Source organism: Pipistrellus kuhlii, unplaced genomic scaffold (assembly GCF_014108245.1).
Source record: "Pipistrellus kuhlii isolate mPipKuh1 unplaced genomic scaffold, mPipKuh1.p scaffold_m20_p_3, whole genome shotgun sequence".
NCBI lineage: Eukaryota > Metazoa > Chordata > Mammalia > Chiroptera > Vespertilionidae > Pipistrellus > Pipistrellus kuhlii.
The window spans coordinates 150,863,525-150,888,449 of NW_023425529.1; the positions used below are offsets into that span (position 1 = coordinate 150,863,525).

General features: G+C 41.6%; 1 protein-coding gene across 34 annotated transcripts in view; it reads right to left on the reverse strand.

Annotated features, from left to right (window-relative positions):
- Positions 1-1,799: 1,799 nt before the first annotated feature.
- The window catches only part of DOCK9 (dedicator of cytokinesis 9), a 244,954-nt gene continuing 221,828 nt past the window's right edge, over positions 1,800-24,925 (reverse strand). For 15 of the 34 annotated variants that reach the window (XM_036458431.2, XM_036458421.2, XM_045588760.1 and 12 more), the window contains 10 exons: positions 22,882-23,004; positions 22,061-22,174; positions 21,845-21,850; positions 21,358-21,393; positions 20,391-20,537; positions 16,272-16,482; positions 9,503-9,693; positions 5,630-5,730; positions 5,357-5,495; positions 1,800-3,103 (listed from right to left, as the gene is read on the reverse strand). In XM_036458431.2, the coding sequence (XP_036314324.1) occupies positions 2,981-3,103; positions 5,357-5,495; positions 5,630-5,730; positions 9,503-9,693; positions 16,272-16,482; positions 20,391-20,537; positions 21,358-21,393; positions 21,845-21,850; positions 22,061-22,174; positions 22,882-23,004 (1,191 nt within the window). In that variant the 3' untranslated portion in view covers positions 1,800-2,980. Of the gene's footprint in view, positions 3,104-4,445; positions 4,454-5,356; positions 5,496-5,629; positions 5,731-9,502; positions 9,694-16,271; positions 16,483-20,390; positions 20,538-21,357; positions 21,394-21,844; positions 21,851-22,060; positions 22,175-22,881; positions 23,005-24,925 lie in introns of all 34 variants that reach the window. The other 19 variants (XM_036458435.2, XM_036458427.2, XM_036458414.2 and 16 more) reach the window with 4 other exon arrangements.

The window sequence follows — 24,925 nt, forward strand, 5'->3', positions numbered from 1 at the left end:
TTACAGAGAGGAGGAGAGAGGGATAGAGAGCTAGAAATGTTGATGAGAAACATTGACCAGCTGTCTCTTGCACACCCCCCACCGGGGATGTGCCTGCAACCAAGGTACATGATCTTGACCAGAATCGAACCTAGGACCTTTCAGTCTGCAGGCCGATGCTCTATCCACTGAGCCAAACTGGTTTTGGCCAATAAATTGTTACTTTAATATATAATTTTACATTGAAATTAAATTTCAATACAAAAACTAAATGAGGAGGGTTTTTTTTGTTGTTGTATTATTAATCCTCACCTGATTATATTTTTTCATTGACTTTTAGAGAGTGGAAGGGTAGGGGGGAAGAAAGGGAGGGAGAGAGAATGAAACATGGTTATAAGAGAGACAAATCAATTGGTTGCCTCCTAAATGTGCCCTGATCAGAAGCTGGGGATCAACCCTGCAACCCAGGTACATGCTTTGACTGAATCAAAGCCACAACCCTTTGGTGCATGGGCTGATGCTCTAACCACTGAGAAACACTGACCAGGGCTAAATAAGGTTTTTAATTTATATGAATTTGTGTCACTGCAGTCAATAGATTTCCTCAATTTAGAGATGGCCCCTTTCTCCACTGGTATAATAAATGAGGGTTGGTCACTTTCCAAGCTGAATCTTATCTGACAACATCGGTACAGATTACTCTCCACGTTTAATGATGAGATAGCAAGTTAGCTCTTTCTAGACTTTTATTTATGTTACTACATGGTGACTTGAGTTTTATGGCTTCTAAATGAGGCGTTTATGAGTAGGAAATCCAGCTCAGTGACAAAGAAGATAATATCCTGTTGATGCCAGAGTCCAGGGTGGGGATGTCAGACCCTCAGGGCAAACTACTAATATAGAAAAATGTCTTAGGCCCTATGTCTTGATCCACTAGTGAATGGGCTTAGCCTCTGGTGAGTTCCTGTAACAGTTCACCTTCTCTTCATGACCTGTCTCCTTCTGGGAAATACAGCCTTACCGCTGAGAGAGAACATTTCAAAGACATCAAAAGGTTCTTGGCATCTGGGTGCTCGGGATGTACACACCATCACATTTCCTCAGCTGGTCATGGACAAGGACAGCTTTTATAATAAAACCCTCCCAGTAGGAAAGCCAGCCGTTACACTTCTCGTGGAAAGAATCCTCCTCCTCCACCACTGGAGCCACATGGGGCCGAGTGACGATGCGCTGACCCACCTGCTGGGTCACCGGGCACACGAGGCAGGCCTTGCCCCTGCAATCTGAGCCATTACTTGACGTGGGTTCAGTGTTTGTGATAACAGAGAGCACAGGGAGTGTGAGCCCATGTGGCCACCGATGCATGCCGGGGCAAAGGACCACCTTGTCCTGGAGTGTTTATCTTGAAGCAGCAAGGGTGATGACAAAGGTGGAAGCCTGGGTATAGCTGAAGGAGAAAAGCCAGAGGGAATGCGGTGTCTATGTACACGTGGGAAGCAACAGAGGCAGACCACAGTGCGACAAAGCGTTTATCCAAATTCTCCCGGAAATCTGTTCCTCACATCTACCTGCCTCTTGACATCTGTATCTCAGAAACTTATACAAAGGCAGAGAAACCGGTGTAAAGATTTCCCATATACCCAACCTCTGCCTCAAGAATTACCAATGTTTGTCCATTTTGTTTCATCTACTTATCTTCTTCTTTTTTTTTTCCCCTCTAAGGTATTTTAAAATAAATTTCATATACCACGTTTTTGCACTCCTGAGTATTTCAAGATCCTGTCCCTCCCAGGACTGTTAAACAATAAATACCCAATATCCACTATCAGAAATTAGCATATTTTTTAATACAGATGTGGTACAGGATGTTTAATTACAGCAGGGCACAGATTCCAGTTAAATAAAATTAAAAACCTTTATTTTCCCCAGATATAAAATTACTAAATTAATATCTCAAAAGAAAATATAATATGGTGAATGCTTTAAATCACACCACTGTTCACCACAGGATTTATGATTTACCAATGACATACTCTACCACTTTGGCAAAAGGATGAACTTTTCAAAAACAGTTTAAAAACCTAACATAGCAAAGACTGTGTACATCTCCATATTGCACTTCTTTTTTTATGTACAAGAATAAAACAGTAAAGTCAAGTGCCTTGCATATACTAAGAACAGCACAAATCTATCGCAATTAAATTTAATGCAGAAGCTCATGTGAGGAGTATTAAAAACGTAGAAACGCAACACACGTATGTACAGAACACCAAGACTGTATTAACAAAGTTTATGTACATGACAATACACTGCATTACTTTAAACCTTTTAGCATAGTTGTCGTTATTAATAGAGGCCTTTGGTTCTAAACTGTTTGACTAGTTTGGAGCTCACATAGTTCCTTAAGCGTTTCTGGTTTTTTTTTTTTTTAGATGCAAGTAAATAAGTATAAAAGCACTAAACCTCCTGGTTCACTGGTACAAAAGTTACAGCGGTCAGATCCCTCACGTCATCAAAAACTAGTCACAAAAATAGTTCTCGTATTCAACCTGAATGTGCCACAGGAAAAAAAATATTTTCAAGATTTCCCAGCTTAGCCTAGAGGCAAAGGGTTTACCCCAGCCTCAATGTCAGTGCTACTGTCCCTGCTATGTTCATTCCAGAACACTTGTTTTCTCTAGGCCATTCATCTTACTACTACTTTGTAAGAAAGAATAAAATCTAGCTTCAGTTTTTGAGGGTCCACCACACACCTCTGGTAAGACAAAATGAAAATTTGGAATATTGCCAGAGAGACTTAAAAAAATATGTGCCCTCTCCTGACTCCTCTAGAAAATCTGCTACGAAAGAACAGTTCCCTGTTCCCGCCCTCTCCTGTTCCCCTAATTTCTCCTAGTGCTCGGTCTCCCCGTGTCCTGCACGAGCCCAGTGATTAGCTTTGGAAATCATCCTGAGTTTGCAAATGACAAAGCAAGTCCCCACACGCGGTCCATGAGGCGGATCACAGAACTGAGGACGAGTTGGTCATCCCGTGAACCATGGTGCTTGTTGGCGTCCCACTGATGGCATTGAAGATGTGAAGGGAGTTCGGTAAAACACTCGTCTTCTCCTCCAGGGGGCAAATCTTGAGGCACAGAAACACAGCATTACCCAAGTGCAATGCCCTGAACAGCATTTTTCAAAATGGTACATTTTATGGAACACACAGGACTTATCTCATCCAGGGGTATAAGTGTTCCTGTGAATGATGGTCTGCCTAGACAGAGAGTTAGGTTTTGGCAGTTTGCAGAAGGATTGTGTTGGCTCATCTAGTGAATGATGTTTTTCAGATCAGGATTATAAGGCGAAAGTCCAGAACGAACATGTTTTTGCTTCCTTTACAAGTTAGTAAATGGAGAGCCTTCTAGACTCACCAGATGATAAGGTGGCTTGCAGTGTATGTTACACATACTGCATGGGACACGACCTAGCCTTGTCCCCCGGAAAAGTCTTTTAAGATGAATCTGGAGCCTCTGTGTTTCTCTACTGGCTCCTTTTCCCAGGTCTTACAGAAAAGGGGCTGCCCCTTTGACCCTGAGCTAGTCTCTTTCTGCATTCTGTAACGCAGGGAAGGGTTCTAAGGGCAGGAAGTGACCCGCTCCTAGGCAGAAACTGAGAAGAACATATTATACACACTCAGAGGCTCCCCTGGAAAAGCCAAAAGCAAGTCTACTCTGGGTTATGACTTTTTCTTTAAGCGTTCAAAGGAGTTTAATCTTCACAGTTGTTGAGATAATGGAAGGTTCCAGTTTAGAGCACAGCACTGCATCAAATGTCCACACAATCTGGGAGTTTATTTTATTACTACAGGCCCAATGCACAAAGATTTGTGCAAGAATGTGTCTTCCTTCCCCTGGCTGCAGGCACTGCCTTTGTTTCAGCTGGAAGTGCATTTTTGCTCTGGCCCAGAGCTGTCTTTCTGCCTTCCCATACTGCCCAGAGGCCCGGAGTGGCTGGGGCAGGGCCTACATATGCAAATTAACCTACCATCTTTGTTGGGTTAATTTGCACAGTCCTGATTGGCTAGTGGATGTTGCGAAGGTATGGTCACTTTGCATATTTATTAATCTTTTATTAATGTAGATTTTCAGCCCATAATTTTTTTTTCCTATTTTCATCTTTCTAGTGCCAAATGCTGGCACCTACTGACCAAGTGCTCCATTCTACAGGAATCTGGAGGCCCCATGGAAAAGACCTTATGTATTTTCCAAACACTTGTGCTCCTGAGACCCTTACATTCTGGTTAATTATTCACACACTTATTTTCTTAATCATTTCCTACTTTTCCAAGTGCCCAGAAGAGGGCTGCCTTCTTTTGTACATGCATTTGTCCTTATGCCAACATCCGCATTTGCCCAAACTCAGGAATAACTTATGTGAGTCAGTAAATCAAGTCTTAGAAAAATTAAGTTAAAAAATTACATTACCATCCCATCTGAATTTGTGAGCATGAAGGAGAAAAAAAAAAGTAAGCAAGTTAAAGCTTAGACATTTGCTTCCCTACAACAGAAATGTCCTAAGTAAATCATCACATGACATATTAACTGACACAAAAGGTCCTGGCTTCAATTTTGCAAGACTAAGGCCAGAATGTAGGGAAGAGACAGAAGCAGTTATGTGTTACCGACGTGCTAGCACTAACTATAAAGATGGTTCTCTGACTCGGAAGGAGTCGCTATGGTTGATAGAGAGCAACTCTTTGACATTTACTGGGTTCCCTGAGCAGCTGTCCCCTCTGATGACTACTGGGCTCATGTCCACAATTCTCCTGAAAGGAATTAGTACAAGAAGGCAATAGCAGTACAATTAGAAAAGATTTCATAATGACAAGGAGTATAGAAATAGCCAGGGATAATCCACTGGGGCACCCAAGTCAGCGTTAAATAGTTAAAAATTGAACAACCCTATTTTTGTAAATGGCAAAAGACATTTAATACAACAGATAATTCCTTAAACCGGCTGGTAAACCCTGTTCTTCCAAAGAACTGGGTGAATAAAGAAAATTCTACCAACAATATGGGTATTTCTTCCTTATGTGAGAGTTTTTGTTTTGTTTTATTGTGTAATTGTTGTTTTACGCTAGATTGGGGTGGGGAGGGGCCACCTCTAAGAGTGTAGAAGTGGAGGTAGGAGCTGCTCTCCTCTGGTCACATTAGGTACTAATTGGTAGGCAATCTGTTCCTCGAGTAAACTGTGGTTAGACAGTAGCAGGAGAGTAGAGTGCTACATTATTCTCAAAATCCTGGAAGGTTGTCAGAGGTGTAGGCCATCATAGGATGTACTTAAGACCCCAACTAGTACCTGCTTCCTAAAAATGAGAACTCCAGGTGGCACTTACCTGCTCATGCATGATTTCAGAAAGCTCTTTTGCCATTTCCCTATAGTTGGCCTTCATTTCTTCCTGATATTCTAACTGGTCTTCCTTAATGAGACGTTCATTTACTACTAAGGCTTGACCGCAAGCTTCCACAAATTGCCTGAAGTAGTAAAGGAGAGGGAAAAAAGAATGTTGAGGACAAAGAATGAGTCCAAGTGGTAGTGTTCTTCCTTGATTGAGCACTGAAGTTGCTCATACTTGAAGAGAGAAAGACATTTCTAGTGTGTGCTTTACCTGAAAACTTCTTTAAGCAACTTCACTTTGTTGTCCGGATATCTTTTTGTGTTTGTGTCATCTAAGAAAGCTCGGGCATATGCCAGTGGACCAGCATTGACCTAAATAAACAAACAAATAAAGAAAGAACAAAGTTTTAAAATTATGTTATAAAGAAAATGACCTTTAATTTCAGTTGGTATGCGCTAAAAATGATGTCTGTAGTCATGACCGCTGCCCTCCAGGAACTTACAACCCAAAAGAGGTAACCATGAAGAAAGCTACATGTCATTTAACTTTACCATCTCAGGCATCCCCAAGGCACTTCTGATGATGGTTCAGTTTATGCGGGAAGAACCAAAGTTTGGAAAACATAAGGGCCTATTTAAGGTTGAACATCCAATAAGCCAGCGTTTTTCAACCGCTGTTCCGCGGCACATTGCCTGGTGTGCCGTAGGTGCAGACAAGACAAGAATTTTATAATTTTTCACTATTTTGTTTACTTAATATTTCATAATAAAGTAATTATAAAATACTTTCTTTGTGTTTATTTGATTCCTATTCAAGAGAATTACTTTATATATAGTCAATATAGGCACAGAGTTAAATTTTTTAACATTTTCTAATGGTGGTGTGCCTCGTGATTTTTTTCATGAAACAAGTGTGCCTTTGCCCAAAAAAGGTTGAAAAACACTGCAATAAGCAAAACACCTGAGATCAGAGCCCAAGTCTTCCAATTAGTATTTGGCTACACTGTACTTAACCTGACGAGCTTAGTGAAAAACTGAAAAGAAAAAATGTATGCCAAGTGTTTGAAAACCAACTCTTCACCTCACTGAACTGTATGGACTGCCATGGACAAACCGATTTGCTTTCCTTGAATGAAGTAACCATCTGAAATGTGTGGCAAGTGCCAAACATTAAGGGCATTTAGCAACAGGGTACGTGAACCAGAACCCTGCATATCTCCAGTAGCCAAGAATTCTCGGTTGGGAAGGTCAAAGTGGGAATGTAGATTAAAAAGAAAGTTAGACACACTGGATGGGAAGGAAAAAGACCCAGGCTTCCGAGACAGCTTGGGAAAGGACTTTACCACGTGATTCCTGCATAATTTCTCCTGGAAGATCTGGTGGGCTTGGAAGGTAATTCAGTAGGAATGGCTGTCCATCTTTTTTGTTGCTGTTGGTGAAAGAATGGGCTGTGGTTCTGACGCACGGTGTACAGGACTTACATGGTAGCGGAGGATCTGCAGTGTGGGAATTCACACCAGAGGGGGGAGCCCTCTGAGACAGGAACCTCTAACTAACCTTCTGTGATGACTATGTCATCACACTGGCTGTGTGTGTGTGAAGATGACCAAAATGACAGATTATCCAAAATGATACAGTTGACTTTCTGTGCCAATAGTTCTGCATCTGCAAACTCAACTACCCACGAATCAAAAATATACTAAAAAAAAAAAATTACGGTTTGGTTGGAGCACTGTGGGTTCAATCCCCCATCTGGATGCATATGTAAGGCAACTGATGTTTTTCTCTCACGTCAATGCTTCTCTCTCTCTCAACATATCCTTGGGTGAGGATTAAACAACATGTTATGTTGTTGCTGACATGTACTATGTAGTTAAGCCTAAGATGGTTGTTTCTGTTCCGAACATGTACAGACGTTTTTCTTGCCATTATATCCTAAATAATACAGTATAACAATTTACATAGTATTGGGTATTATAAGTAATCTGGAGATGATTTAGAATATAGAGGAGGATGTATGTGGGTTATATGAAAATACTATCCTATTTTATGTAAGGGACTTGAGCATCCATGGATTTCGGTACCTTGCAGGTTCCTGGAATCAATCCCCCAAAGACACTGAGGATGACTCATTCAATTTTAAGAAAATGCAAAGGGCCGGGACCGGTTTGGCTCAGTGGATAGAGCGTCGGCCTGCGGACTGAAGGGTCCTGGGTTCGATTCTGGTCAAGGGCATGTACCTTGGTTGCGGGCACATCCCCAGTGGGGGGTGTGCAAGAGGCAGCTGGTCGATGTTTCTCTCTCATCGATGTTTCTAACTCTCTGTCCCTCTCAATTCCTCTCTGTGTAAAATCAATAAAATATATTAAAAAAAAAAAAAAGAAGAAAATACAAAGGGGAAAGTTGATGAAATGTCCTAATGTCTAATGTAACAAGGTCTTGGAGTACAGGGCCATGGAGCCAGCCTGATGGCTCTGTCCTGCACAACAGCAGCCCCAGGGAGGCTCTCGGTGAAAGAATTACAGAAACGCACAGATAAATTGATATAATTTCCCCCGGCTCTAACTCTGTGTCAACGTTGGTAGGTACACATGTATGAAGTTAATCTTCATCATGCAATTATTTGTTTTTTAAGATGACTGAGCATTTGTAAAACCCTAAGGTCATAGTCAAATGGCAGGGCACATCTTGTCCTTTAGAAAGCTCAGCCTGTCCAGCCCCACCTTTTACTGGCGCCCACACCCTCCTGCTGGCCTTTCGATAGAGGCTGGAGGTGCCTGGGTCATGTTGCTGAGTGGTTTTGTTTCTAGCTGCAGAAAATTGTGGCCTCTGGCCCTGTTATGTAATCACTCACGTTGCTGGAATGATTATCATATTCACTTGATAACTTATTTTTGGTGCATAAGTCTTGGGCCATAAGAAAAGAGGTTGAAAACGCCTATAAATACTTTTGTGGTGAATGACATTTAGAAAAATGTGAGGCAGCAACTCAACATGAATCTCATAAAAAGTTGACGAAAACTGATATCAGAAAATGAACCAAGGAAACTCCAAAATCTATACACTACAATCTACATGTAACTTTCATAAACACCCTTCTTGAAAGAAAAAAAAATTTAGAGATACATATAAACACACACACACACACACACACACACACACACACAAAACGTGTTTGAATTACATACATACACTTAAAAATATCAATGAAGTAACAGGCATACTGGTCACTGGAAGGAGGTGATTTAGCATTTACCAATTTCTTAGGAAACCATGTAAGAAACCTCCAAAATGAATTTTGAAGTGTAATATAAAAAGAAAAAAGTGTACATATGTAAGTGTATAGCTTGATGAATTTTCGTACACTGAACACATTTGTATAATCATTCCCTAAATCAAGGGTGATCTTTTTCATAAATGGTGCACACTACTTGAATAGCTATATGGAAAAAAATGTGTCTTGACCCCTATCTGCTACCACATACAAAAATGAATTCTGATGGACTACAGGTCTATATAGAAATGTTAAGCAAAGAGGGAAAATATAAATGTGTTTCAAAGATGTTCTTTTAAAAAAAGGATTTCTTCAATTGGACATAGAAAAAGGCTACCAGTAAAGAAGAAATTAATCTATTGGGCTATATTAAAATCAAGATTTTATGTTAATCAAAAGATACCATTAAGAGAGTAAACTTAAGGTACTTTTTCAGGTAACAAATTTTATAGGAACCAGACAACAATAGTTTTATAAGAAAACCTACTGCCATTCTTTATTTTTAGAAGAGTCTTAATGGTTCCAATTAGGTACCCAGAATTCCCCAAATTAAAAACAAACAAGCAAGCAAGCAAACAAACAAAAATAACCAGGTTAGTGTGGAGAGATGTCTCCTGCCCCCCGCAGACAGTTTAGTGAGAGTGATACTCTTTCAAATGGGGGAGAGTGGAGAGTGAGGGTAGGGTGGGGGTATCCTATGGTTACTGGTATTAGGAGAAACTGTAGGAGGTAATGGGGAATCACCTGGTAAAGCCAGAGATCTACACTAGACCTTGTTGGTGCAAATGACCTGAAATATCCCCAAGGTCTTCAATAAGGAGTCTTTCCCTCGGTTGCCCTGTGGTGTGCTTTGCCCAGAGCCTGGCTCACCTGCACACTCACGCTGCCCTGGAGTTTCAGCTGGAGCTTGATCATGTCCACATCAGTGGAGGAGCACAGCTGCCGCAGCTCAGCCACCTTCTTGCTCATCTCGTCAATGGCCACTTCGATGGGGTTCAGGTCGGTGTGGTGCTGGTACATGACAGGGATCCGCTTCTTCACGTAAGGGAAGCAGTGTATCGCTGCGGAGGAACGGGCCCCAGAATTACTCCACAGTTTACAAGGTCTTTACGACTACCGAGATAGATGTCATTATTATTCCCATTTTATCTCTCTTTTTAAAAAAGTTTATTTTATTGATTTTTCACAGAGAGGAAGGGAGAGAGTTAGAGAGAAACATCGATGAGAGAGAATCATCGATCAGCTGCCTCCTGCACACCCCGTACTGGGGAAGTGCCTGCAACCAAGGTACATGGCCTTAACCGGAATCGAACCTGGGACCTTCCAATCCGCAGGCCAATGCTCTATCCAATGCGCCAAACCAGTTTCGGCTATTATTCCCATTTTACAGATAAGGAACCAAAGCCTGCCAAAATCATATAAGTCAGTACTTTATGGAACCAGAACATTATCCTGTATCTGGGTGTCTGATGATAGGTTGTATGATATAAAGTAACGGGAGTCCGGTGTTTATTAATGTTTTCTGTGACAGGTATATCTTTGAAGAAATCGCTTTATTGTTCCCCCCTCAATTTCTCATCCATGACTGTCCTGTCTTCCTTGGAAGCTGAGAGATCTGAGTGAACTAGCAGATATAAGGTGGCTTTGGAAATATAAAAAAAGACTAAGTAGTTTAAAGATATCACATACAGCTAAAGTCCAGAAAAATATAAAAAAATTGATTTTATCCACAAAACAACTTTGAATTAAAGTCTGCATAAATCAGAAAAATTAATAACAAAAATAAGAAATAAAAATATATTTCCAAGCAAAATATTTTATGAACTAGAATGGTCAAAACTGTTGAAGTAGCAATAACAGAGATATTTTGAAACAAATAAAAAATATAAGTAAAAATATTTACTACTTTTATACATTTTTAAACAACAAAAAACAATATTATCTTCATTTATCATAATAAGACACCAAAGAGTTACATTTAAAAACGAACAGAGAAACAGCTGGATCTACTTTGGGTTGTTTCATGTTTCTACTTTGCTGCTTTATATGGTATATGAATACCTGTAATATTCTCATTTAACATAACTTACACAGTGGTCAGCAAACTGTGGCTCATGAGCCACATGCAGCTCTTTGGCCCCTTGAGTTTTTAGCAAAGGCCAGCTTAGGAGTACCCTAATTAAGTTAATAACAATGTACCTACCTATATAGTTTAAAAAATTTGGCTCTCAAAAGAAATTTCAATCTTTGTACTATTGATATTTGGGTCTGTTGACCAACGAGTTTGCCAACCACTGTACTAACAGCTCTTTAGATATATGCTTTCTTATTTTTTAGTAAGCAAAAATAAAGCAAGGAGAGTGTGCGTTTGGATTCATTGTTATTTATTAAGTGGCCAGGGGATGGGGAATTACTCAGAAAGGACTGGTCGCAAGATGAGAAAACAGGCCAGCACCACAGAAAACAGAGTTCCCATGGGCCACGTCTGGACCAGGCTGGAGAAGGTGTTCAACCTGACCAGCCTCATGTGTCACTCGCAGGCCTGTTCTAGTCTCCGCTTGTTTTAGCACTCCAGTCCAAGCGTCTGTGTCTCCTGTTTCTTATGTGTTCCTCGCGGGCAGTTTCTCAGTGGCAGCACTGGGATCGGTAAATCTGAATAGAACCAAAGGCTTCTCTGAGAACGTGACCTGACCTGGGCCATTGCTGCTTGCCGGCCAGGGACACGGGAAACGATGCTGGGAGCACAGGCGCACCTGGATGGGGCAGACTGACAGGTGTGTGGAGATCCACAGCTTTCTCATTTGTATGGAAGAAGCATGTGTGGAAATGTTTATGAGGCAGCGGCCATGTTAAAACACAGGCCTTTGTTTTGTCACATTGTGGAGGGCTATGGTGGGATAGCACCACCATTTCAGAGAGAAAAGCCGGCTCTGAGGATGTTTATATGTCGGTGGATTAGATTGATTTCTCGCAGCATGGGAGTCCTGAGTCACTGCTTCTTGCTTCTTGCAGTGATAACTGGAGACTTAAAGAGGCGAAGAAGAGGTACAGTGTGGGGCAAAAGTAGGTTTATAATTGTGAGTATGCGAAACACAGTTTGTTCTTGTATTATTATTTATTGATTATTGCCTTATTTTTCCATATGAACAACCATAAACCTACTTTTGCCCACATGTATAAATGAAACAGAAAACTCCATCTGTGCAGGAGCCTTACCAGTTCCATGTGATCTGGGACCCTTCCCCGCTCCCCCCATGCCCTGCCTTACTTGCTGGCCTCATCTCTCCTCCTCTTCCTCAGCTCCATCACACCCTCCTGTTGGTCGTACCCTGAATGTGCAGGGCATGAAGACACCTGCCCTTGGCCTTTGTCCAGACCCATGGTCGGCAAACTCATTCGTCAACAGAGCCAAATATCAACAGTACAACGATTGAAATTTCTTTTGAGAGCCAATTTTTTTAAACTTAAATTATATAGGTAGGTACATTCTTATTAACTTAATTAGGGCTCTCCTAATTTTGTGGAAGAGCCACACTGAAGGGACCAAAGAGCTCACGTGGCTCATGAACCACAGTTTGCCAACCACTAGTCCAGACAGTTCCCTCTCCCTCTATCAGGCGTCTTCAAACTGCGGCCCGCAAAGGAGTCTGATCCGGCCCGCCAGGTTTTTTGGGCAGTGAGCGCAGCCGAGGTGTTACAGTAGGAATTAGTAGTTCATATAGTCCGGCCCTCCAGCTCTCTGAGGGACCGTGATCTGGCCCCCACTTTAAAAAGTTTGAGGACCCCTGCTACATGTTTGCAGGCCCACTCCCTCACCTCCTTCATCTGGGCTCAAACGTCACCTCCTCAATGAGGTCTACCCCATCACCCTAGATCAGTGTTTCCCAAACTTCTCCCATGATGAGAATCACCTGGTGGAGCTGTTAAAATACAGATTCCTGAATCCCAACTAAGAAGTGCTAGACCAGAATTTTTGGGAACATATAGGTAAAATTGTATACTTAACTTAGTGCTCTAAGACAGACAAAAATATATAGGACAGACAGAGCACATTTTTGTCTGTCTTAAAGCACTAAGTTAAGTATACAATTTTACCTATATGTTCCCAAAAATTCTGGTCTAGCACTTCTTAGTTGGGATTCAGGAATCTGTATTTTAACAGCTCCACCAGGTGATTCTCATCATGGGAGAAGTTTGGGAAACACCGCCCTAGATAATCCACAATCCACCTCCTCAGCCCCACATTTCCAAAATCCTTTTCCTTTTGTCCAGAATATATATCTTCCAAAGTGGGTATATTTATGCATTATTTTCTGTTTATCATTTGTCTCCTGCCAGCATCTCATCCGCACAGCCAAAGAGCTTTGTTTTGTTAATATGCCAACTTGGAACACCACCTGTACGCAATTAATTTTGATGAATTAATGACTGTAGTCCTGCCAAAATGCTAAATGGAAGAGCAAAGTGGCTTGGAAGATGGAAAATTGACAGACTCAGTGAGCCATCACTAGTGATCTGTAGCTCTTTAAGAAGGAGAGTGAGGAAGAGACACCTAAGAAGTGACTGTCTGTCTGTCTGCTTAGACTGAATAGAAAGTGAAGCGAGAACATTCCCAACCTGAGTGGGAAACTGAGCATGATTTGGGAAACTATGGAATAGTGATTGGAAAGGAACTCCAGTGATTGGGTAAAAGTCACTCCTAATATAATTCTATATTTGTTAGGAAGTTTTGCGAAAAAAAGAAACTAAGGGGATCATGTTGGGAGAGAGGCTCAGAAACGTACACCAAAGGGGCCAGGAGGGTGACCACTAGGTTTTTTTTTTGAACGATTACAAATAGCAGTTGACTGAACTATCCTGAAAAGTGAGTGCTTGCTGGATTCAGAGGGCAGGGAGGCCTATGGATTCCCCCATATCTTGGAAGGCCAAAGGTCAGGCTTGAAGCAATGCATTGACAGAAGAACCTAAGAGATTATTAACATGAGGGGAAATTCTCAAGTTCAAAGTCTGTCAAGATATTCTTTAACTAAAGATTGTATAGAATTTATATTTTTAGTAGCATTTTTATCTCTTCTTATAAAAATTTTTTTTTTATTGATTTCAGTGAAGAAGAGAGAGGGAGAGAGAGATAAAAACATCAATGATGACAGAAAATCATTGATAGGCTGTATCTTGCACACCCCCTACTGGGGATCGAAACTGGGCATGTGCCTTTGATTGGAATTGAACCTGGGACCCTTCTTCAATTCTCAGGCTGACACACTACCCACTGAGCCCAACTGGCTAGGGCTTTAGTAGCATTTTTATAACCCTTCCTCTAAATCTTTACACTGCCCAGTAACTATCTTTCCAATATTCTTAAGACGTTTCATGGCAAAAACGGCACTCTTGTTTTTGTGCTTTATTTACCGCAACTCCCTTTTGGGCATCATCAACCTCGGAGGCAAGGTGAGATTTAGCAACATGAAGTACATTCTTTCCTCTCCTGGGCATGATATACAAAATGTTTAGCATGAGATGGAAAGTATAACTCTCCTTTTACAGAGGAAGAAACCAAGGCACAGAGAGGTTCTGTGACCTGCCCAAGGCCACACAACGAGGATGTGACCCGGGTGTGCAGGACTCAGGCTTTGTACTGCCCCCACTTTCTCAGCCTCCCAGCTGTGTAAGGCGGCCATTTCCCAAGCCAACAACACACGTGCGTACTTTGCCTCTCCTGCAGTGGAGTTACTCTTGGTCCCCTCTGTTCGTGCAGGTACAGAGCTTTGCTCCCTTTGTCTATCTAATCTAAAATACTGCTGTGACCCACTGGTAACCCTGGAGGAAATCTGCCCAGGGAGAGCACCTGGTAGTAACTGTTTATGAATCAGAATGCCAGCTGAGCGGAATAATCATAATAAAAATCCGGACCCTGACTCATCAGTGAATGAGGTTTATTTAAAGCAGCAGTTCTCCAACTTGAGTGGCATCAGAATCACCATAACTCGCCCGGCGCCACCCCCACAGGGTCTGAGTCATAGGTCTGGGTGGGGCCCGAGGATTTGCATTTCTAACAAGTTCCCGGGAGGTGCTGATACCGCAGACCCAGGAACAACCTTTGATAAGCACTGATTTAAGGTCATCGCCACTACAGTGACAAACAACCCAAGCGGACAAGTCCCATAAAATGACGCCATTTGGAAATGTAGTTATCTTGTTTACTAAGAAGAATGTGCTACTGTGTCCATTAGAAAAACAATTCATGACATATGGGAAGAGACAATATTGTTTGTGCTTTCCATGTTATTTTATTATTCTAAGAGCAGGGGTAGAAACCCTTTCTTTAAAAAAGCAGATTAAAAAAAAATTTTTTTTCTTTTAAACTTTTATCCCAGTTCCCTCGTAGAAAGGATGAACAAGTCTCTTCAACATGCTGTCCTGAGCTGTTTTGTAATGAGCTGTATTATTTCTTCAACGGCTTTACTGAGCTATCAACCATATCCCACAGAATTCACCCACTTAAAATGCACAATGCAGTGGTGGGAGGAAGATGCACCTGCATGCAGCACCTAACAATGCTCTTTCATTAATATTGTAATGTGCTCGCCCAGGCACTGGGCAACCCTGACTCCATACAAGCTATAGGTGCTTCCTGGCGCAGTTGAACTAGGGCCACTCTTTGCAAAATGTGCCTACGTAGTGGATCGACACACCTGGCCTTCTGAATGGGCCTCACTGCTGATTTTTTAAAATGTCAAGTAAGTGCCCTGATCAGTTTGGCTCAGTGGATAGAGCGTCGGCCTGCAGACTCAAGGGTCCCAGGTTGGATTTCGGTCGAGGGTATGTACCTTGGTTTGGGCACATCCCCAGTAGGGGTTGTGCAGGAGGCAGCTGATCAATGTTTCTCTTTCATCGGTGTTTCTAACTTGCTATCCTTCTCCCTTCCTCTCTGTAAAAATCAATAATATATATATATATATATATATTTTTTTTTTTTTTAAAGTCAAGTAAGTGTTTTATTTTAGGTTACTGCAGTCATGTTGCTGACCTTAACCTAAGAATTGAGGCATCAAGCTCCCTCAAAGAACGTAAAAATCATTCCTAACATGATTCCACACTTGTTAGGAACTTGGAAATAGTGCAAAACGCATTTCTGAGAATGAGTTCTGGGTGATAACAGTACTGAAGGGTTAATCAAAACTCGGCAACGGCTGAAGGGGCAGCCTCTGTCCTTCTGACCCTTTGACAGCAGCGAGCTCCCTGGAACTTCAGCTACTCAAGCTGAAGCTCACCAATGACTCTCAGAGGCCAGGTGGGAGGGACGCAGCCTCAAGTCCCATTGATTCACTCAGCAGCTATAAATCTCTGAGCAGGTTCATGCTGGAACCTGTGCGACCGAGATCCTGAGGGGTCTCTTCCCGTGAGGAAGAAACGGTACTGAGTGCAGGGGTTCCTGGCCTGGGTGCCATGGGCCCAAAAGGGGTCCACGTGGGTTTCAGGAGTCTGTAAATCACCTACAATGGTGTGCAAAAGCATCCTGAGGACCCTCTGTTTTCATCAGATCCTAAGAAGGGAAGTGACCTGACATTGGATATAAACTTGTGGTCAGGGAGGAGAAGGAAATGGAATCATGCAGCTAAGAAAATGCCACGAGCCATACCTGTCAATATGGTGCGCCGTTTGCACTGCTCCTCGACCCCACCCTGCCTCTTCCCAGCCTGGGTGAAGGGCATCTCAAACATGAAGCGGCGAATGTTATGAGATCTCTCAAACTCCGTTTTCCTTTCTTGCAATTCTTTTTCATCAAAGAATGGGGTGACGTGAGTCACCTGGATATATGCATACTTGGAATCCAGATCCTTAGGGTTGACCTTTAAATGAATAATGAAATGGAAGATTGGTGCTAGTTGTCAAAGCATGCCTATGTTGTATTTCCCCACTTTTTATTAGTAAACATTTTGAAAAAATTCAGAAAACTTGGAAAAAATAGTACAAAGAATACCACATAACCACCACTTAGAACAATTGCTAATACTTTGCTGTATTGCTTCAAATATACACACATAGACTTTTTTTAGCTAAGCCATTTCAAAGTAAGTGGTATACATCATGATACTTCAGCCAACATCTCCTAAACATGAGGGCATTCTCTTCCATAACCAATATACATTATCATACCCAACAAAATTAATACTAATTTCCTATGTCACCCAATGCCCAGTCTGTACGAAAATGTCTCAAATGTCTCCAGAATGTTATTTATAGCTATTTGTGTTTGAACCAGAAACTAATGGCTCAGTTGGTTAAAGTGTTGTCCTGATATGACAAGGTTATGAGTTCGATCCCAGGTCAGGGCACAAATGAGAATCAACCAATGAATACATAAATAAGTGGAACAACAAATCGCTGTTTCACTCTCTATCCTTCTCTCTCTCTCTCTCTCTCTCTCTCTCTCTCTCTCTCTCCCTCCCTCCCTCCCTCCCTTCCTCTCTCTCCCCATAAATAAATAAGAATTAAAAAAAAATAAGACCTAGTTCCTCAAATTATAATTAATCTGGAGGTAGATTAGATGCAAACAGATATAGATGAATCAATTTAATACAGGTACAAATTAATCTAAGACTAATCTAACCATAAGTTTAGTTCCTGATCAACTCAGCACATAACTACTTTCACAACATTTCTGCAATTAGTGGTGTTCCAACTTCTGGGACCTGCTACAAAATTAAACACAGGCATTTTCCATAGACAATCAACAGCTGATTTATTAGGGAGTCAAATCAATTTTGCACATATCAATTGTATCCAAGCTTCTTATAAAAGTAAAAGGGCACATGAAAAAAGGCAGAGAACCCGAGGACTATACTGGAATCACAAACCAATAAGGCCAAGGCAGTTTTACTGGTCTCAAATTATCACACACCACTGTTCTCATAGGGATGTTTGTGAAGAGGAACGAAAAGCAGATGTGAAAGCGCCTTAACCTTTGGAAGTTAAGAAAATACATAGTTGTGAGTTACTTCTATTTTAGAAAAGGCCAGCTGGCCAATTACAATAATTGCATTTAAACTGATTAAACTTAACTTCCTTCAGCAGAAACCAGTTAAAGCAGTGGAAAGGAACATTCCTGACCATTGTTTTAGTGGTGTTTCCCTAGTCTTCATTTTCTAAGTTGTACATAAGTTCCCGCAGAAGGGACGGAGGCCTGGTGTTTAGGGGAAGAGAAGGTCTAGAAAGTCTTTCAGCTGCTACATCAGGGACTATACGTGAAAAAAGGGAAAAATGTATGAGAAGTTAATTCCAGCAAGTCATAATAAATGCAAGAAGTCCTCAAAAGGTTGGGGGGCTTCTATATTCAGCAGGGCTGAATCATATTGTTGCCTGCTGGAATGGCTGAAAGCATTTCCCCAAACCTGGAAAAGATGTATATATTATTGTCTGTTGCTAGACAGCTGAGGGCATTTCAATCTACAAGTTATTACCTGCTGCTGGCCAAACAGCTGAGCAGCTGGAGGCAGTTCCTCCAACCTGACAATGCCTACTGTATACCAAACCTTGCCTCTGATAGGTATATTTGCTTTGCCTTAGGGCAATTTGTGTTAATAAAAAGCTAGGGGTCCAGAGATTCAGGGAACTTGGTTACTGAAGCTAGGTCTCCTCTGACTCCCCAAAATGCCTTCTAAATTTATATTTCACCTCTAGTCTCTTTATTAATTTACATGCAGCCCCTTCTCTAGATAACTGAACCTTTCTAGATGCAGAGAAACACCCTGGCAGAGAACCTTGAGAAAAAGATCATAATGGTCAAGTCATTTGACTCAGACAAAGGTTCCAGTTCCAGAAAGAAAGGCAAATTGGACCTGAGTAATTTGGTCTAGGAAGGAAATAGGCCTTAATATGGTTATATTGAGATTTCTGATTAAAAATGGGCCAACAACATGTATTTATCCCTTTTACTTTGTGCAATCTGTTAAAATGACAGTACAGAATTAACACAAGAGGACCAAGAACAGCAGTGACCTGGAGAATTTAGAATTTCTGGAAGGCGGGTGGGCGGGCGAGCAGAGGTGTGCTATCTGATTCAGCAGAGCGAAGAAGTTCTAATCCAAGTTCCGATGGAGAGGAGTAACAGGTGGCTCAGAGCACCCCTGAAAAGCTTGCTGGGATAGACTGAATGTCTGTGTCCCCAGAATTCACGGGCTGAAAGCCTAACTTTCAGTGTGGTGGCATTAGTCGGATGGAGGTGATTAGGTCATGAGGATAGAACATTTACGATGGGACTAGCGTCCTTATAAGAGAGACCCCACAGAGCTCCCTCACCTCTCCCACCCTGTAGGGACATCACCAGATAATGAATGTCCTGGCACCTTGACCTTGGATTTCCCAGCCCCAAGAGAGGGGTGGCCCCAAGTCTACCCAGGTTCCTGTCCTAGTCCTTGTCCCACAAGAGGAAAATGCTCCTTGGAGAAACTGTTCTGGAAAAAGTCTAAGTGGGGTCACCAGTGTCAGTGGAAAACAGGAGTGAGGTACAGAGTGGGACACAGGCGAATAGGTGAAAGTCTGAGGTCAAATTCACACCGTCAGCCTGTGCCCGTCTCCTACATCTAGAATCCAGAATCACACTCCCTCCCTCTTTCCTTTGTTCCCTCCCTACCACTGGACAGGAGGCTGGAAGATTATTTTCTGGAGAAAACGAAGGGCCCCAAGGTTCTAGACACGGGGCTCAGGACAGAAACTGCACTAGGGATCCTCCTAAAGGGTGGGCTTGGAAAGAGGGAGAGCTTGTCATTGCTGCACACTGAGCAGGGGAAGCATTTTTAATGCAAAGAACAGGAGCTCTTCCCCTGCCCTGAGTTTCAGGAAGCAAAGGGATAGCCCACTTCCTGGAGACATTCTGAACCGGTGGGACACTGGTTCAGAATTTCCGCCTTCCAGAAATTCTAAACTCTCCAGTTCATTACTGTCTGCCATCTCTTTTCTTGGTCCTCTCGTGTTAATTCTGTACTGTCATTTTAACAGATTGCACAAAATAAAAAGGTTATAAGGGTCCCGGAGAAACAAAGCAGGTTCAGAAAGGGTCTTCATGAGAGTGGTACGGCAGAGGACAGCCTCTCCAGACAGAAGGTAGGTCTCATTCCTATGAGCGTGCTGGCTAGTTAGTCCATTTCTTGATGTGTCCGTCTGCTGGTCCATCTGTCCCTGCACCCACCAAGCAGTCAGAATGTCAGGTAATAGACCAGCCGGTGAGCAGTGCAGGGGAAAGTGCTGAGAAACAGGACCTCAGGCCCTCCTCTTACAATTTCTAACCTTCTGGACTGAAAAAGTTACATTCTTTCAGGTGTTATTTTGTAAATGAATGTCTCTTTAAAATTATAAAATAAACATCTGCTTAATGAAAAACATCTAGAAAGTAAAGAAAGGTATTTAGAAGAAAAAAGAAAAAGAAAAAAAAATACATACACTTGCCACTCAAGGCCAACCATTCTTAATTTTTCCTGGGTCTTTATATATATATAAAAAGACTTATAAATGACACTTATGAATATACTAGAGGCCTGATGCACAAAATGTGTGCAAGAGTAGGCCTTCCTCCCCCTGGTTGCTGGCACCAGCTTCCTTCTGGCACCCAGGACCTGGGCTTCCGTCACAGCCCCGGCTTCATCTGGAAGGTCATTCGGAAGGATGTCTGGTCTAGTTGTTATTATTATATGATATGATCCATCATGCATAACCAAAACAATATTACATTGCCATAAAATGTTTCCAAACATGGTCCTACCTTTCCAGAATCCTGTATCATTTTGACATTTTCAGAACCAAATTTATCTGAGTAAAGTTTAAGGAGTCTCTGAGAAATTTCGGACAGAGGTGTGAGTTTGGGTTCTTTGTAAATATACTCCTTCCCGTCTTCATCTTCAAAGAATCCCTGTGTGACATAGAGCGCAATTAGAGGGCTATCACTGAATACAAGCCCATGGCTACCACCCGGGAAGGGTTTATAAGGGTTAAAAAATAAAAGATTCTAAAATAAAATCCTAATTAAACAGGCTTTTCAAACAGGAAGGAAAATGATGATAACATGAAGTCTGGGTGCAAAGATAAAGTTAAAACACAAAACTGCAAACGCATTCAAGAATGCTGTCATTAAGTGCTGAGTGGAATGAGAGACTGGGGATGTAAGACTGTGTTCTCTCGGTGAAGTCTGATGATGGGCATCAAGCCTGTTTCACATTCCCAAGAAACAAATCAATGGGGGAAGGCTTATACAGCACTTTATGGCACATGAGGAAGCTTTTAGGTCTGGAGCAGGTTCAGCAAAAGCCATGTAAAGTTTATGTAAATTCTACTTTGCTTTACTGATGAGAAACATATTAAAGGGCTGGAGCATGACATCAGAAAATATTTTCATTATCACCAGTTATATCTGGTGCCATATCTCCAATATTTCCATTATCATCATATTTTAGCACCGAACAGGCCTGAATAAGACAAGGTTTAGAATTGCGCGGGAAGTGAAATAGGTTGAAAATTTGAAAGTCCAGATTGGGGTTAATATTTGAAATAAATTAAAACAAAACATTTCTCATCTAAAATAGAGGAGGAAAAATGGTGCCAAAAACATAGTATTTATATATATAAAAAAATATACAGGCTAACATGGAACAGAAAACATCCACATCAAACTAGGAGTTTAGATGCAGTAATTTCACTACATTACTTGCTTATTAAGCTTTTACTGTAATTACCTCCACATCTGTTTCACTGTCTGTAAACTGGTATTGCTATAAAGTTATAAAAGACAATAACAGGATAAATTGAAGGTTATATAATGCTCATAGAAAAACCACACGACCTACATATATGAATTATAATTCATACCATTTAATCATGTTAGAGTCTTGGAGGTTAAACACTCAGTTAAATTTAAATGAACCCTTTTGTACGGGGTTCCTGAAATATTACAATGGTAAATATACTGTGGAGATGATATATTACGAGAAGTAGAGATACACATAGACAAAAGAAACCAGGAAGTCTTAATTTTTGTTTAAAACATGCAGTATCAATGTATGAGGAAACAAATGATTTATTTCTGTAAATGAGATAAAATGTTAATGTTTTTGGAATCTGTGATGACTGGACAGATATACATATAGACTCAAAAAGGAAACTTGCAAACTGTATGAAGTACCAAAGATGCCACTAAGACAGTCTTATGGAAGGAGCACTTACCGCTGCCTTAAGAAAGTAATAAATAAAAGACAGGAAGAAAGAAAAAAAGAAAAAAAAGAAAAGCAGAAAGTTTACTACTGAGGAAGAATCATACTAAACATGACAAATTCATCACATTAGCATTTATAGAAAGCAGAACATTTACAAAATACAATTTTATAGAGCTAAGGGAAAGAAAGGGGGACGTGGGCCAGCCTACAGCACACAGAGGCTCACCTGCCCGAAGAAGGCCACTCGGAAGTAGGTGCCCAGGAGCCTGCGGCCTGAGTGCATGACCTCGGTCACCTTGCTGTAGGCCCGGTGCAGAGTATCGTACAGATGGGCTAGCCTCTGGAAAGCAGAACAAAACCTAGGTCTCCCTATTGTATGCAATGCGTACAACCAGTTTAAAAAAGTAAACGAGATCACATGGGTGAACAATCCTTGGACTTGAGTTATTAAAAAAAATAAGACTATATTTGGATTGCACAACTGGTAGTGATCCTTTTTGAATTGTACTGTTTCCTACCCAAAGGACCAGTGTGCATATGAGAACCCATCCAATTTCCACAACGCAGTAAGCAAATTCTGCTTTCAAGTGAACACGAAATGTCAGAGATGATAAAGTCCTATGGTGTCATTTTCAGTCCTTGATCTCCCTGCTCCATCTGATATGCTAAGAGAAAGAAACTGGACGGCCTCCCAGGCCAGGAAGCACGGAAGGGATACTGGCTTCCCAGGCAGGGGAGCAACAAAGCGTCCTGAGAAAAAAAGGCACCTGGTGGTTACGAAACTGTTCGGGGCACCTTTCAAAAGCCGAGTGTCAGAACTACCAACCTTTGTTGTTGGAGATGTGGGGTCTGCCTAGGGGTGGGGTCTGGGTGTGGGATGCCTGATGGCTCAGGGTGGTGACCTGCCAGCCCCACATGAAGGGTCAGAGACCACATGCTCATTTCTGACCATGGCCTGCTTGCTCTCTTTGCATGTAAGGAAATCTGGGGGTATATGCCATTTCACTGTCCTCTACACTGGAAGAAAAAGCAAATAACTCAAGATACCTCAAAATCTCTCCGCTTCTCATAAATGGGGATGATGAGTTTGTAGATGTCAGCAATCAGCTCGTAGCGTTCGGCCTTCCAGAGTCCGTCAGCACACTGTTCAAGGAGCTCCATGAGCACATCCTGACCAAAGAAGGCGGCCATGGGCCAGAAAGGAGTATTACTGAGGGACAAAACAGCGTGACCTTGCAGAATGCATAGCTGGTTAAGATGGCTAGGAGGGAAATGTCAAAACATGGAGTATTTTTATTTATTAATTAAATTTATTGATTTTAGAGAGGGATAGAAAAAGAGAGGGAGAAGGAGAGGGAGAAGGAGAGAGAGGAAAATCCATGTGTTGTTCCACTTATTTATGCATTCATTTGTTGATTCTTCTATATACTGGGGATTGAACCTGAAATCTTGGTGAATTAGGACTATGCTCTAACCTCTGGCACAATGTTGAAAAGGAGCGTTGAAAACAGATATTCTTGTCTTGTTCCCAATTTTAGGGGGAAAGCATTCAGTCTTTCACCATTAAGTGTAATATTAGCTCTAGATTTTTTGTAAATAATCACTTTCAGGCCAATCATCAGGTGAATGAAGCATTTCCTGCTCTCACTGAGCTGAGTCTATTGTGGAGACAGCTTCATAAAGAGATTATAAAAGATGGTGGCAAGTGCGCTGATAAAGACATGTGCAGGGAATCAGGGATGCAGAGAGGTTCGGCATCCATCCAGTGATGAGGAAAATGGTGGGCAAGGAAGGCTGCAGAAGGTGACCACTGACTGAGTGGTTAGGAGTTGGTGAGGTAAAGGAGAAAGGTGGGAGTGGAAGTCGGAAGAATGAGAGGGGCGACATTCCAGGGAGAGGGAACAGCACAGGAAGACACAGGAGAGAGCAGCAGGTATGGGAGGAATTTACAAGCAGTTTGAGGTGTTGGAGTATAAACATTGCATCAGGGAGTGGCAAGAGATGAGGCTGAGAAGGAGGTGAAAAGGATTAAGTAAACAAAGACTATATTGCCACACTCAAAGTTTTCTACGTTAAACATAAATTAATAATTAAATGTTGATAATTTTATGAGACATGAAAATGCATACAGACATATATCAACTATAAATACCATTTGCTCCATTTTAGGATTAATTTAACTTAACCTTTCCTATGCAGTTAGTTATTGTCTCTATTATCTGCCACTTGGGAATAACTATGAATGTGTGACTTCACTTGGACAATGTTGTGCTTTATGACATAATCTATGTTACCAACTATGTTATTATTTCTCAAGATACAGTTGAAAACACCTTGCATTAGAAAAATCTCCTGGGATGCTTGTTAAGTATAGATTCCCAGGTGCCACACCTACCCAGCTGAATGTGTGTGTGTGTGTGTGTGTGTGTGTGTGTGTGGAGTGGGAATCTCACTTGTAGCGAGAATACAAGTAATTTCTAAGCACACTAATGTTTGAGGACTACTGCACTAACTGAATCTTTCTGAGGCAGGCACTTCACTTGTATATCCCAAAGTTAGACATGGTACACAGCTAGTTTACGGAATGCATATGGAAATTTCCAGGTCACAAAGAACTCAGCCACCTTGCAATTCATCTTCTAAGGGACAGTGGCTTAGGTGTTTCTCGTCAATGGGAAGAAAGCATCAAAAGCAGTAGAGCTGCTAGGACAGGGACAACATCTTGCTGACCCTTGTATCTCCAGCACCCAGCTCAGTGCTGAGAAAGCTCAGCAAGTATTTGCACAAGGAAACAGGGATATATGTCCAGAAATGAGCCAAGGGTAGAGCATTAGACAAGACCCATGGGTCAACACTCTACTCCTACTGCTATTGATTTTGCGGAATCATTATAACTTTTATGGTTCTAAGAGCACTCTGGGTCAAGGAAAAGTGGAAGGTTAAACAACTTTATTGGTTACAGACAATCAGCAAGCTTGGATGAGATGTAAATATAGGAATCATGCAATATGCTGTTAATATATCTATTCTTGAGATGTTCCACAAATATAAACATATTATGTTGGTTACTGGCAGTTATTTCTGAATAGAA